The sequence below is a fragment of the Eleutherodactylus coqui genome, chromosome 1 (genome assembly GCF_035609145.1).
Source record: "Eleutherodactylus coqui strain aEleCoq1 chromosome 1, aEleCoq1.hap1, whole genome shotgun sequence".
NCBI classification, from domain to species: Eukaryota; Metazoa; Chordata; class Amphibia; order Anura; family Eleutherodactylidae; genus Eleutherodactylus; species Eleutherodactylus coqui.
Window position 1 is genome coordinate 38,387,975 of NC_089837.1, and position 14,570 is coordinate 38,402,544.

The following is a 14,570-nucleotide window of genomic DNA, read 5'->3' on the forward strand; positions in this document are numbered from 1 at the left end:
GGCTGTGAATGATTGAGCGCCGCCTTTGATTGGCTGACGCTCGATACAATCACAGCGCTCTCTTAACGGAGGGCAGGGTATTCAAAGCCTTGTCACCACAAGAGAATCCTATCAGCGCTGAGGACTGCAGCCTGCCACAGCGCCGGAGACCAGCGTGAGGGACACAGATGCCGGCGGCTAGGTGGGTATTCTTTTTTTTTAAACCTAGTGTAGCTAGGGCTTATTTTCAGGGGGAGCTTATATTTCAAGGCCGCCTCCACCCCACCTCCCCTTGAAAATAAGGGTAGGGCTTATTATCAGGGTAGGGTTTATTTTGGGGGAAATGATCACTGTCTACCGACTGGTATCAGAGAGCAAAATTAAAGCAGAAATACAATGAGGATAAAAAAAAGAAAAGGGGGAGAATGGAGTGGAAAGAGAACAGGTGAAAGAAAAGGAGATGAAGGGGAGGTATAGACAAAACAATGATTAGTTTCTAGGTGAAAAAGGATCAGAAGAATGAATCACAACATAAGGGACGGGTATTCCTAAGAATTTTTAAAGCACAACAGATAGTACCAGGTAAGTCGTAAGTCTAAACTTATTTGGACATCCCCGAAGACGGCCCGTTAGGTCTTCTATTCCTTTCACCATTTGGATTTTTTTGAACCAGATGCGTATAGAAGATGGAATCACTTGTCTCCCTACAGCTGGCATATATATGAGGGCCGCAATGATCATAGTAACATAGTATGCCTGGCCGAAAAAAACATTTGTCCATCCAGTTCAGCCTATTACGCCTCAATGTTGATCTAGAGGAAGGCAAAAACCCAATGAGGTAGAAGCCAATCCTCTCCATTTAAGGGGAAAAAAATATTTCCTGACTTCAATCTGGCAATCAGAATAATCCCCGGATAAACAACCCTTTCGCAGTTATTAATGAGTGTAAAAGGATGGCAAATTATCAACCTCATAACAGAGAGACGAATCTTGCACAGATAGAGAAGGAAAATACTTATTTTTAACCATTGCCTAACCTCCGGCAATTCTATTGAAGAATAGCAGATTAGGCTTTAAGAGTACAAAAGGGTCTTGTCAAAATAAATGAGCAGCAAGACAAGACCAGCACATCTTGAAGTAGGTACTTTTCTGTCTTCCAGTAGATACTGACATATTGTTTTTGGAAATTTTTGATGGCGTAAGTTACCATTGTAAAATTACATTTTTGGACGATTTTCCAATGAGAAGGGGCTTTCAATGCTTTTTCTTACCCAAGCTGAAATAGTGTGGCACAGCGTTTGCTTGAGCTCTATGCCAATCATTCAGTGGGAATTGAGGATCAAGGTCTTGTTCCATTTCAACATTTTTTATGTTTTTTATTTTTTTGAAGGATAGATAAAAAGGAGTCATAGTAGGAATAAGATGCCCTCTTCAAGATGTTAAGGCACTGAATATCAGATAAAAGCAGATTTGGGAAAGATGGGAGTAGTAATTTCACTTTTATGCATAATATGACAAATTCTTATAGACTTGTAAAACTCAGTGTTGGAAATATTATGATGCAAGTTCAACCGAATTATTATCTGTTAGAAGCTCCTCTATAGAAATAATAGTAGCATCTTCCATGACAAAAGGCCAATTCCGGGCAAATAGGAGTTAGGAAATTGTAGAGGCAGGACGTATGTGGCCGTCAACAGGGAAATCAATAAAATTATGGCTGTTGAAATATACATATGTAAAAAAACAACAAAAGAGGAAAAAAAAGAAAAACTGTCTCCTCATGAAAAATGGTTTTCCAGACTAAAAAAATAGGCAATTCATTCTCAGGGTAGAGATTTTTTGGAGCAAGGCTTTTATTTGGGTTATTCCATTAATAAAGAACTTCACTACTCCCTTTTTTGTAGCTTGATGAAGGAGACTGTCCTACTTATTGGTGTATGGAGAGCTTTTCAAGGTTATATAGCCTAGATAAGACATATTATGTAGCGTTTCAGGGAGACACATTACCAATCATACTTGATTTGAAATCTATGATCAAGTTCTCCCTATGTAATATTGGAATGTTATTCTTAAAGATAGACCATCAATAGTGATCAGCGGAGGTCCCCTGCTCAGGACCCCCAACAGGAAGCAAATATCTCTGTATATTTGGCAATGGCCAAGCATGGTATTGCAGGCACAACTCCCATTAACTTCTATTCATTATCAAGGATTGATCTTTATGAATTCTGTTACCCGCTTACCTCTTTTACTATAGATTTGCTATACTTTTATTATCTTCATTATTGGCCCACGTGGTTCATGATATCAGATGGACTATATTGAAGGCATTTGCTTCATTATGCTTTTTTCATCCATCATGCTTATGATCATGTTATATCTACACTGACTGGCTTGCAAGAGTCACACAACCTGTTAATTCAGAAAAGTAGATGTCTTTAGTAAGCACCACTAGGCCCATATCATGTGGCCTCATTAACTGTAGGTTTAATTTTTTTCACATGTTTCTGTGGCACCATGGTTTATTATTTATATAGCATCTGGCATAGAGCAGTTGTAATAGCTATGATGCATAAGCTTTCCCTGTTGTCTACAATTTTGATCTAATGTAATAAAGGATTGATTTTAGTTGCTGGCTCTAGGTCCACTTTTGTCATTTTTGAAAGTAAAGGCTGCGCTTCTTTTCTTACTTACCACAATATATTTTCATATGGATCACGGTCACAGTAGACCTGCAGTAACTATAATTTAGGATGTTTGATAGATCAAAGCTATTCCACAAATTAACTCTCTTATTGAGTGTTCAATGTCTCTGAATGCCCTGATGTATTAAAACTCTGTCTTCACATTTCCCACATTCCAAATAAGTACACGGTTTTTCTAATGAGTTTTCAAAACTTGATTTCTTTGTAAAATTCCACATCTAGAATATCAAAAAGTCTTCCCCTCCGTGTGGTGACGTCTCTGATGTTTAATAAGATCTGATCTCCGCACATAACCTTTCCCACATTCTGAACACGAAAATGGCTTCTCCCCTGTGTGGGTTCTCTTATGTTTAACAAGAGTTGATTTATCTGTAAAGCATTTCCCACATTCTGGACATGCATACGGCTTCTCTCCTGTGTGACGTCTTTGATGCTCCCTACATTTGACATTAGTAGTGAAGCTTTTCCCACATTCTGAACATGAAAATTCTCCTGTGTGAATTCTCTGATGTTGGACAAGATCCGATTTTTCTATAAAACATTTCCCACATTCTGAACACAAATATGGCCTCTCTCCTGTGTGAATTTTGATATGTCTAACAAGATCTGATTTACGTGTAAAACTTTTCTCGCATTCGGGACATGAACATAGATTTTCTCTTGTGTGAGTTCTGCCATGTCTAAGAAGATTTGATTTATGTGCAAAGCATTTCCCACATTCTGAACATGAAAATGGTTTCTCTCCTGTATGATCTCTCTTATGTTTAACAAGATCAGATTTATGTGTAAAGCATTTCCCACATTCTGAACATGAAAATGGTTTCTCTCCTGTGTGAATTCTCTGATGTTTAACAAGATGTGATTTAATTGGAAAACATTTCCCACATTCTGAACATGAAAATGGCTTCTCTCCTGTATGATCTCTCTTATGTTTAACAAGATCAGATTTATGTGTAAAGCATTTCCCACATTCTGAACATGAAAATGGTTTCTCTCCTGTATGATCTCTCTTATGTTTAACAAGATCAGATTTATCTGTAAAGCATTTCCCACATTCTGAACATGAAAATGGTTTCTCTCCTGTGTGAATTCTCTGATGTTTAACAAGACGTGATTTAATTGGAAAACATTTCCCACATTCTGAACATGAAAATGGCTTCTCTCCTGTATGATTTCTCTTATGTCTAACAAGATCAGATGTATCTGTAAAGCATTTCCCACAGTCTGAACATGAAAATGGTTTCTCTCCTGTGTGAATTCTCTGATGTTTAACAAGACGTGATTTAATTGGAAAACATTTCCCACATTCTGAACATGAAAATGGTTTCTCTCCTGTGTGAATTGTCTGATGTTTAACAAGATCAGATTTATCTGTAAAGCATTTCCCACATTCTGAACATGAAAATGGTTTCTCTCCTGTGTGAATTCTCTGATGTTTAACAAGACGTGATTTAATTGGAAAACATTTCCCACATTCTGAACATGAAAATGGTTTCTCTCCTCTGTGAATTCTCTGATGTTTAACAAGAAGTGATTTAATTGGAAAACATTTCCCACATTCTGAACATGAAAATGGCTTCTCTCCTTTATGATCTCTCTCATGTCTAACAAGTTCTGAGTTATCTGCAAAACGTTTCCCACATCTTGAACACAAGTAGGGCTTCTCTGCTGTATGAATTCTGATATGTTTTACAAGATCTGATTTACTCGTAAAACCTTTCACACATTCTGAACATGAAACTAGATTTTCTCCTGTGTGAGTTCGAGCATGTCTAATAAATCTTGCTTTATATGCAAAACATTTCCCACATTGTGAACATGAATACAGTTTCTCTCCAGTGTGACTGATTCTTTTTCTAAGACCTGAGTTGTTTGTAAGCTGTTTTCCACATTCATGAAACATTTTCTGACCTGTATTTGTAGCAAAATTCTGTGATTGGTCAGGAGAAGGTTCCTTATGATTAGAGGGATCATAGGATAAATCTGTACTTTCAAGTTTTGGATAAACAATACTGGTAATAACGTTTTCTTCTGAAGAGTGATACATGATATTTTCATCTTCTGTTTTACAATTTAGTGATGACATAAATTTTCCATCAGAGTCCATATTAGCATCATGTGATAGATCTGTCCTATCAAGTTCTGGATGTACATTAAGCACAATGGGGTTTTCCTCTGAAGAGTGCTGAACAAGGTCTTCATCTTCTACTTTACAATTTAGCGATGGAATGAAATTTCCATCAAAGTTCTTATTAGGATCATATGATAGATGTGTCCCATCAAGTTCTGGATGAACATTAAGTGTAATGGGATTTTCTCCTAAAGAGCGCTGCACAATATCTTCTACTTCTTCTTTATAATTTACTGATGACATGACGTTTCCATCAGAGTTCCTATTGCGATCATATGATAGATCTGTACTGTCAAGTTCTGGATGTACATGGAAGTTAATGAGGTTTTCTCCTAAAGAGTGCTGCACAATATCTTCTTCTTTTACTTTATAATTTAGCAATGACATGGAATTTCCATCAGAATTCTCACTAGGATTATCTGTTAGAATTAAAATTTGATATTGTAATTCCTTTTTCAAACTACAAATGTGGACAAATTTTATAACAGTCCTATTAGGCTGACAAAACAGAGTACCTGCACTTTACCTGGCGACAGGCTTCCTCTAGGTGCTAGCTGACCCTCACAGGACAGAACACCTATACAACAAAAGACAGACCAGGACTGGTAGGAATAAAGAGACAGGTTGCAAGGAAACAGAGGCACAGGGGAAGACAATAGACAGAGGGATGCAAGAAAGAACAGAATGACAAAGCGCAGGACACAGAATGCAAACAGGATAACTTGAACAAACAAGTTCTAAGCTGGAAGCCAGAGAGCAGGTCTGAAACAACATCAGCTCTGCAGCACTGATGTGGAGTCCCAGCACAGCTATATAGGAAGGAGATTGGCAAAGAGCCTACAGCTGAGCAGAGAAGCGCTAGAGTAATTAACCATAGCAGTTCTGGAAGCAGGTAAGAAAGCTCAGTTTACAGGGAGAGTAGGACGACGCCCACATCTGCCAGCACCAGGGAGAGGGAAGTAAGTCTGAACAAAAGATCTAACAGTTATGAATGTCCATTTATCATACCAAATCTTAATGCCTTCACACAACATTATCAATGTTCATTAATCATACCATATTTTAGGCTAAGGGCCATACTTCCTTGTCAGACTCATGGCTGTCACAGACTGGCAGCAGGAGCTCACTATCTCACTGAAGTGGATCAGAAAATGAGCTGCAAATGACACTGCGTTCAGGAACATTTTTATGACCTGCAGACACACCTACACAGGTGTCTACTGACTACAGAGCAGAAATAATCCTTTTTCTGCTGGAGTTATCCGCAAACAATCTGCCCTTAGGTCCCTTAACGGCAATCTCCAGTACTACATTGCTACACCAGCCTAAAACTACTAAATTCTGGTTCAAAACACATTTTTTGGAGAAAAAAAAGGCTGCAAGGTCTCAAGGAGATTTTACTTTAAACTAAACTCAGAAGTGGATTTAAAATGAATTGGAAATATAAAGCTAGAACATTCTTCTCCTTCATGCCCCATCCGCTTTTGACTTTTACTCAAAAATATGCATGAAAACCTTCCACAAAAACTGCCTCAAACACTGCCGTGCCATTTTTCCAAAAAGCATTGAAAGCACCTTTAACAAGATAATGTACGCTTTTCAGGCTTAATTCATTGATATTTTAATAAGGTCTGTACAGTCTACAGTCCTTAATTTAATTAAGAACTAAATTACTTCATTAAGAACTAAAATTTAAAGTCTAAATTCTAAGTAAAATGAATTCAACAAGGTGGGTGAAACGTTTGTTACAGATTCTGATTAAGAATTTCACTCCATCTATACCATACATCATAAAGATACTTTATTAAATTAAAGGAGTTGTCCGAGTTATTTGTTTTATATAGTTTTGGGCTCTCTATGCAATTAATGACCTCAAGTTATTGAGTTCATCATAACTTAAGTCACTTTTTCAGGTTCAAGGGCTTGCAAGTTAGGGTTAGGGTTTGAAATATACGAACTACATGACTGCTACAAATACAGGTGGCATGGACCGCGCTTGTTGCCCAGTAAGAATGTGCTAATGTTTTGTTTGAGCAACACTGTAATAATTGTTATTTCATTTATTTTTATAATTTCAAGGACACTTGTGGGGCATATACATTCTGGAATGGACAATTAACTGTCATAATCATAAAGATTAGTTTGTGAGTTCTAAAGTCCAGAAATTAAATGTGCAAAAAAATATTCTAAAAAAAATATTGATAAAGAACAAGATTTGTTTGAGTCTACAAACTCTCCCAAAATAATTCTGCCCTTTTTTGAAAGTCTGTACACTAAGCAGAAAATGTAAATAAAAGGATCTCTTAAAAAGAATCCCACCCTTAAAGATTGGTTAGTGAGGAATGAACGATCTAGTCTAAAAATGTTTTATAAAACACATTAAAAAAAAAAGAATAAAATGGACTACCTAAAAAGAATCCCCTTACGCACTACCTCTTTGGCTTCACCTATACATTAGATAAAATTAATAACTTAAAACTGTGTGGTAAGTCTTGAAACAGCTCCCTGGTTGACATGGTCACATCAAGCACTAAAACCATGTACCCCTCCTCCTCACATGCTTGCTGCAAACACCGCTAGCAGTTGCGGGGATAGGCTAAAGGAAGCAGCACTCTGAAAGCCTATCGGCATCCTTAGACTTGAAGGATTGTCCAGGTGCCTTGTTCTTAAACAGGAGTTATTCTTTTAACTGAGTCTGGAACTCAAGGAAAATTGGGCTCGTTAGCATTTTTTTTAAAGAAAAGAACATATGAATAATAGCTAAAGATATGAATAAGGTAGATTTGGGCCTTTTAAGACCCAGCTCTTTCGCTTCACCTGGTATGGCTGGAATTGTTGCACTGACAAAATATTATGTCAGCACTCAGACATGGGGGAATAAAAGCTTCTGCTTTATTTCTTCATTGCTTATCACAGAGACGGGAAGTCTATATGTAAATTTTTCTTAAAAGCCCTTCATAGGTATAGACTAAAAGAATATAGTTTATTAGAAACTCTTAAAAACATATACGGGCTGACTAACATACATTAACACAAAAAAAGAGGAGAAGATATATTTAGGTGCAAGTTTGAATTATGCATCCAATGTCTCCAATGTAGATAATGGTCACAATAGCATGGTCAGTATAAGTGGATAACTTTAGTGCATATACAGAGTTCCTGCACTGAATGACTGATGACAGTCGTATGTAGAGGTCGCAGAGAACTACGGCTCTGAATGACTGGTGAAGTCACAGAGAAATACGGCTCAACGCGTTGCTCCGCTCGCTTTAGAGCGGTTCATTAGGAGCCACAGATGTATATTTGACCAAAAAATCTTTAGTGGGATTAATAGCGTCAATCATTTAATTGACTAAGCTATCTTAGTCTATACCTGTGAAGTGCTTTATTTCTTCACTTTCATTTAAAATAAGTTTGTTTACAGGCATAAAAATTGCATCTTCCCTACACGTTTCAAACTAAGAACAAACTGTTCAAAATGTGTAGGCAACATGGAGCTTTATGTCACCATGGAGTTCACCTGCACAGTAGAGGTATATAAACATCATTTATTAGTTACCGCCAAAAAATGTTGCTTATGTCAGGTTTATATAAGTAAGGTAGAGATTGGAGTCAGGAAAAGTGTGTCCACTTAACCAATCTAAACACATTGGTAAGGTAAACAGTCAAGTGATTGAGCAAGTAGTGGGCGAGTCAAGTGGTAGAATGAGCAAAGTAGCTTTGTACATTGTAGCACTAAGGCCTTTACATGACTGTTATTGCTTCCCTGTGCCCACAGTAAAGGGCAACAAGACAGTTGAAAAAAATAATGTCAATAGTATATCTGTATCTTCTTACCTTGTGATATAAGAGGATGGTGGTTTTCAATCATGATGTCATTGTACAGATCCTTGTGTCCTTCTAAATACTCCCACTCCTCCATGGAAAAATGGACAGTGACATCCTGACACCTTATAGGCACCTGACACACACAATGATAAAGTCATTAGACACCACTAGTGCTGTTACTGCATAATTTCCCAACATTCCCAGCAGTGTCACCTCTCCAGTCAGCAGCTCAGTGATCTTGTTGGTGAGTTCTAGGATCTTCTGCTCATGTATCGGTAAGTGAGGAGGAGCCTCTGTGATGGGGCTCTGGCCCCTGCTCCATCCTCCTGACTCATGGAGATGGCTGTTCGGAGTCGTACCGTCAGCCGATGTCTTCTTCACCATCGTGTAATTCTGGGTATGGAGGGAGACAGGTAGAGAATTGAAGTCGAAAGTGAGAGATTGTGATCTAGTGATACATCTGGCAGCCAAGCATGCATATTGCAACTCCAATCATTTCAATGGGACTGCTTGAGATAGAGGCTGGATTTTGTGTCAATGTGGAAGCTATTGAAAGGTCGTATGGAGAGGTGGAGAAAGTGAAGGAGGCATAGGAGGAAGGTCAGGAGGGGACAGACAAGGATGAATGTATCACAACTCTCGGAGTACCATGAAATGTGGACCACCCCTTTTGGCTTCATGCCCCACCTGTAGGATAATGACCCAATGTGCTGTTAAGGATATGTAACACCACTGGCCATGCATGCTGCTCAGGTGAACCCCATCACTGACAGCGTTCTTCAATGCTAGGAATATGCAGTGCAGGAATGGCTTTTTGAGCAAATAAATGGTGGTTGTGCATCTGGTACTGTTGGTTAGCATGGAGCATTTCATTGCTGAAAGCATCTGTGTCAGTTAGCCTGAAGGGCAGCATTTCCATTACAAGCAACAGTGCAATGCTTGCATTCAGGCTCTGTGATCATGGATAGTTGGCGCTGTGGGATAGAGGGATGGCTGCTGACCTGGGACACTCTGGAATGTTGGGTAGATGTCAATGTCAGTGAAGATGATGGTGGCCATTCAATTTCTGCTCTCCGATCAGAGCAGAGGAGAGGCCTGAAGTAGCCATGTTACTGCCCCTACACAAAACTGCCTCTCTGTGCTCAGAGGCTACTGCATGAACAGGGAGGGAGATGAAGGAAGAGACCACTAAAGAACGTAGGAGTAAAGAACAGCATGAGGCTGACTCTTTACCCTCTGAAATAGGTGGTCTCTCCAAGGCAATGTGGGTGGTGGCAGTTCATGTGGCTGTTCATACAAGTTGTGCTGAGGTTCTTTTACATTCTTGCCATGTTTTAAATGCTTACCGCAGATCTTACAGATGACCACTCTTCTGTCATCAGCTGCGGTTTCAAAGACACATTTGGTGACATCATCAAGACACCCTGGCTGCTGATTGGCTGCACACTGACCTCTGCAGCAGGCATTATGGGAAATTCAATTTTCCCATGATTTATTTCAAGTATTGGTTCAAACCCAGTTTGATTTTGCAAAAATCTTGATGATTTTACCACCTAATCGATCAAGATGAGCAACACTACTTTTAGGTGCTTGGTTTCTTTGACAGCCAGTGTATTTGGTGGAGAAGAACATGAGAGGCAATGCCAGAAAATATTACTTTACTGAAAGAGTAGTTTATGCTGGAAAGAAACTTCCGGCAAAAGTGGTTGGGAAATCAACAGTAAGTGATAGTAAATCTACCTGGATAAAATATATATCTATTCTAACAAAAAATTGAAATAATGTAAGAGCAGGCAAGATGGACCATGGGCTCCTCCTGTCACCAGTTTTCTATGTGTCTGTATAGATGTCAAAATTAGTGACAAAATTTCAAGTCTCGAGGCCAAACTCCAGCTGGGTAATTCTTTTAATTCCTTTCCTCCACATTACATTCAGCCTACTTACTATTCTCATTGCTACTACAACATTACTATTAGTGCATTGGTTCCCACCACACAGAACTGACCCTATTGGTGGTCGATCTTCACATTTTCTGCTGTTCATTTCTTTAGTTCTCCCTCACTTGGAAGGTCTGGAAGCCGTTATACCGGACACTGGACTGTTTCTATTACTTCCTAGAATGGACTTGCTCTTCCCTTAGTCTGACTTGTTACATAATACAATAAAGATCATAGAAATACAGAAAAGCTTACCTCTCCGGTCAGCAGGTAGATGATCTCCATGGTGAAGTTTAATATTCTTATGGTAACATCATTTCTTTCTTCATCCATCTTTGGTGGGTCATTCGGGAGAAGGACTGCTTTGGATGAGAATACGAGAGAACTGGATAAACCGGAGGGTTCTGGTACTGACGGCAGTTCGCTGTGCTACGCTGTTTATGCAATTCCCTTTCACTTCTATGAAACTTAAATAAAAAGGGTGTATAACAGCCAATTTAGGTGATTTGGTAATCTCAGGCAGTGGTGGTAAGCCAGAATGAGGTTAACGGGACGGGCAGTTTTCAAAATAAGTGTGGGTTACAGACATGGGTCCAGTATTGATCAGACATTCATGTTATATCCTATGTGAATTAGGAACATTCCTTTAAGGAACGCAAAGACAATAGAAGAGAAGATAAACCATCCAAAGTGCGATGTAGCATCACTTCAGTAAAAAATACCTACTTAACCCCCAAGTGCCTCCATACTCCGGTACCAGAAGTTTCTGCATCAGTCATGTGCCATTCATCATTCATGTGACTACTGTAGGCCATCACTGTCCTAGGTGGTCAAGTGCCGTTCATGCAGACATGAAAGCTAAGGACAGTGACTGGCTGAAGTGATCATGTGTACAATGACAGTCATGAGATTGCTGTAGTAGCTTCCAGCAGTGTAATGGATACAGGACACTGTAAACAACAAGATTACTTACCGGTAATCAGTTTTCCATAAGCCCATGACCACACTAGTGGGAGACCACCTCCTGTCCGGAGAGGAAACAGGGACCTTCCAGATCTCTTTAAATGTGGGCATGCCTTACACCTTCTCAGTTCTGTAGCAAGATCCATAGACTAATTGAGGCCTATCCCTTTTATTTACATTTAGACTTAAAATGTATTAATTTATTTGTAACTCAAATACTTCAGTAGGGAGCAAAATTAGTGTTGCTGTCATGGAAAATGGATTACCGCTAAGTATTCTTGTGTTCCCCTTACGCCCCTAAGCTCCAGTGAGAGATTAAACCAGATTAATAACTAGGGAGGGTTGATAGCCTGAGGTATTAGTCTACAGATGGCTAATAACTCCTATTGGATTGGAGAATCCACCAATATAGAAACTCCAACTGACTTGTAGCCTTGAAATATCAACACTCCCTGTTGATGATGAAAACTGCCAGCCAAATATATGCTCCAAATTACAGAATATATAACAGCTTTTTAGACCTCGTTTTACTGGTTTCTCTATTAGAGCCAGCTAGACTATGGAACATACTATGATATTGTTCTTAGGAAGTATGATCCCAATATCTTGTACTCAGAATGAATCCAAGCCAAGATTCTAGATTGAGTTCTTGATTTTAAAGTTAGGAGGATCCGTGAAGACAGCTTATCAAAAATAAATGTTCCAAAGCATAAACCCTCCTATAACTATTCCACATAAGGAGGCAACTTCAGGAAGAAAGATTCTTATATAAAAATCCACCATTGGAGGTAAATTGTAACCTCCATCTATTTGGCATTTTGTTCTTATGTAATCATCACAACAGTCTTACTTCAAATTCCCAAAGGTATTCTTTACCATAGATACCTTACTGAAGATATGCGGTGAGGAAAAAGAGGCTTCGTCTATTGTCTTTCCACTGAAGATCACTTATCAAATCAGAGGTCACCGGCCAACAGCCCAACACAGAGGATATGAGTAAACGGGGCATAGGCAGAGCCTAGAGGCTATAAGTCACAGGCAGATCATAGAGCCGTAGGCAATGCTCAGCAGTCACAAAACAACAGGCTAACATGTGGCATGTGGGCCTCACCTATACTAGACCAAGGTCTGGCACAGACGCCCTAATTATAAAAGAAAAAGGGTATAGGCAAAGCCCAAAGGCTATAGACCAGTGGTGGCGAACCTATGGCACGCGTGCCAGAGACGGCACGTAGAGCCCTTTCTGCTGGCACGCAGAGTCATCGACTGCTCACCACTTACTGAATACTGGCAGGGGCAGGAAGGACCAATGGCCCTGGCAGGTGAGACATGTCCTCGATGTACTCCATTAGCTTTCCCTGATGGTCTTCCCTCTCTGCCTTGTCAGTGTCCCTGGCTCGCTCCCTTCTCCACTGCAGTGGCAGCCCAGCATCTTCCCTACATGCTCTGCCGGCGGGACGGGTCCCCCGCTGTCAGTGTCCCCTTGGGCCGGCGCACGGGGGAAACAATGTACAGTGGCGGCATGCAGGCTAACAGCAGGGAGGACAGTGGCAGCCGGGCACATGGCCCTACACAGCCAGCATTGAGTGGGACAGCGGGGAGCACAGTGACAGCGGCCACAGTGGGAAGGGGGACCCAAGAGCGCACTGTTATGAGTGTGATGGGCTGGGAGCACAGTGTCAGCAGTGGGGGTGGCCCGGAGCACTGTGTCATGAGTGTGGGGGCACTGGCGTAACCCTGGAGGCCAGGCAAAAATCTTGGCACACGCTGCTGCTGGAGCCTGCTTGCAGGGGAGCCAATCGGAAGCTAGGGGTGTAACAGGGGCGTTCCTGCATGGAAACCCTGTCATACCCCTAGCGTCCGGTGGTGACAAGATACACCAGTACGGGAGGCATCCGGCAGCACACACTGATGTCACACTGTGTACCTGGCATCAGCGCTAGCAGCAGCGGCGAGTAGAGGAGGATGGGGTACGTATATGGGTCTCGTTGGGGAAGGGGCACTATTATTACTGTGGGCCGTTGTTGGGTGTCAATAGTACCGCTGGGGCCACTGTGGGATGTCAATAGTACCGCTGGGACCACTGTGGGATGTCAATAGTACCGCTGGGGCTGCCGTGGGGTGTCGCTGGGGCCACCGTGGGGTGTCGCTGGGGCCGCTGGGGTATGTTTATATGTGCCAGTAATTACCGTGGCAAATTCCGCAGCATTTCCCCATCCAAAAAGTAGTCAAAAGCTGCACCCTGTCTATGTTGAAGCGGCCCTGTCCTTTTTATAACGATGGGGGTAAAATCATACGTCGTGATAAGCAATGCCCCCTGACATGTTGGCGCTTTGCGATACATAAGTGGGTTTTGGGTTGCAGTTTGGGCACTTGGTCTCTAAAAGGTTTGCAATCACTGCTATAGACCATAGAAAAGTAAAGTTAAAAGGCCAAACCCACAAAGGCCACTAGGCCACAGGCAAAACCCCAAAGTCTATAGGCAAAGTTACAACAGGCCATAAGGCAAAAGGCCACAACCGGCAATAAAGCAAAGACCGCAAAACCTGCTATAGGACAAAGGTCGCAACCGGCCATAAGGCAAAGGCTACAACTGGCCATAAGGCAAAGCCATGAAATTAGGCTATCAGCAGAGTCGTGAGGTTATAGGTAAAGCTATGAAGGCCATGAAAGCTATAGGCAAAGTCAAATGGGCTATCAGGCTGTAGGCAGAGCCATGAAGTTATAGATTAAAGACATAAAGGCTATTATGCTATAGGCCAAGCTATAAGGTTATAAAATCACTGAGATGAGAGAAAAAAACAGACATTATTCACTGAAAAGGAAGCCAATAATACAACACCTGATAGACTGCAGGTCAGGCTCAATCGCCGTAGACCCTAGTAGAATGTAGAGAGCCATACTATGATATGGAGGAGTTACTTGTTCAATGCAGATTAATAGTACAGCCATTCTCTCAACCCAGCCCAGATTGGGAAGGAGTGACTACAAACAAACATAGGTGAGAGAATATATATATATATATAT

The 14,570-nt window shown here is 40.7% G+C and overlaps 1 protein-coding gene across 1 annotated transcript in view; it reads right to left on the minus strand.

Moving 5' to 3' along the window:
• Positions 1–235: 235 nt before the first annotated feature.
• The window catches only part of LOC136612220 (uncharacterized), a 51,210-nt gene continuing 36,875 nt past the window's right edge, over positions 236–14,570 (minus strand). Inside the window, exons 9-12 of the mRNA XM_066592458.1 lie at positions 10,836–11,009; positions 8,857–9,036; positions 8,653–8,776; positions 236–5,234 (exon numbers count right to left, since the gene is read on the minus strand). Coding sequence (XP_066448555.1) covers positions 2,911–5,234; positions 8,653–8,776; positions 8,857–9,036; positions 10,836–11,009 — 2,802 coding nt within the window. The 3' untranslated portion in view covers positions 236–2,910. The remainder of the gene's footprint in view (positions 5,235–8,652; positions 8,777–8,856; positions 9,037–10,835; positions 11,010–14,570) is intronic.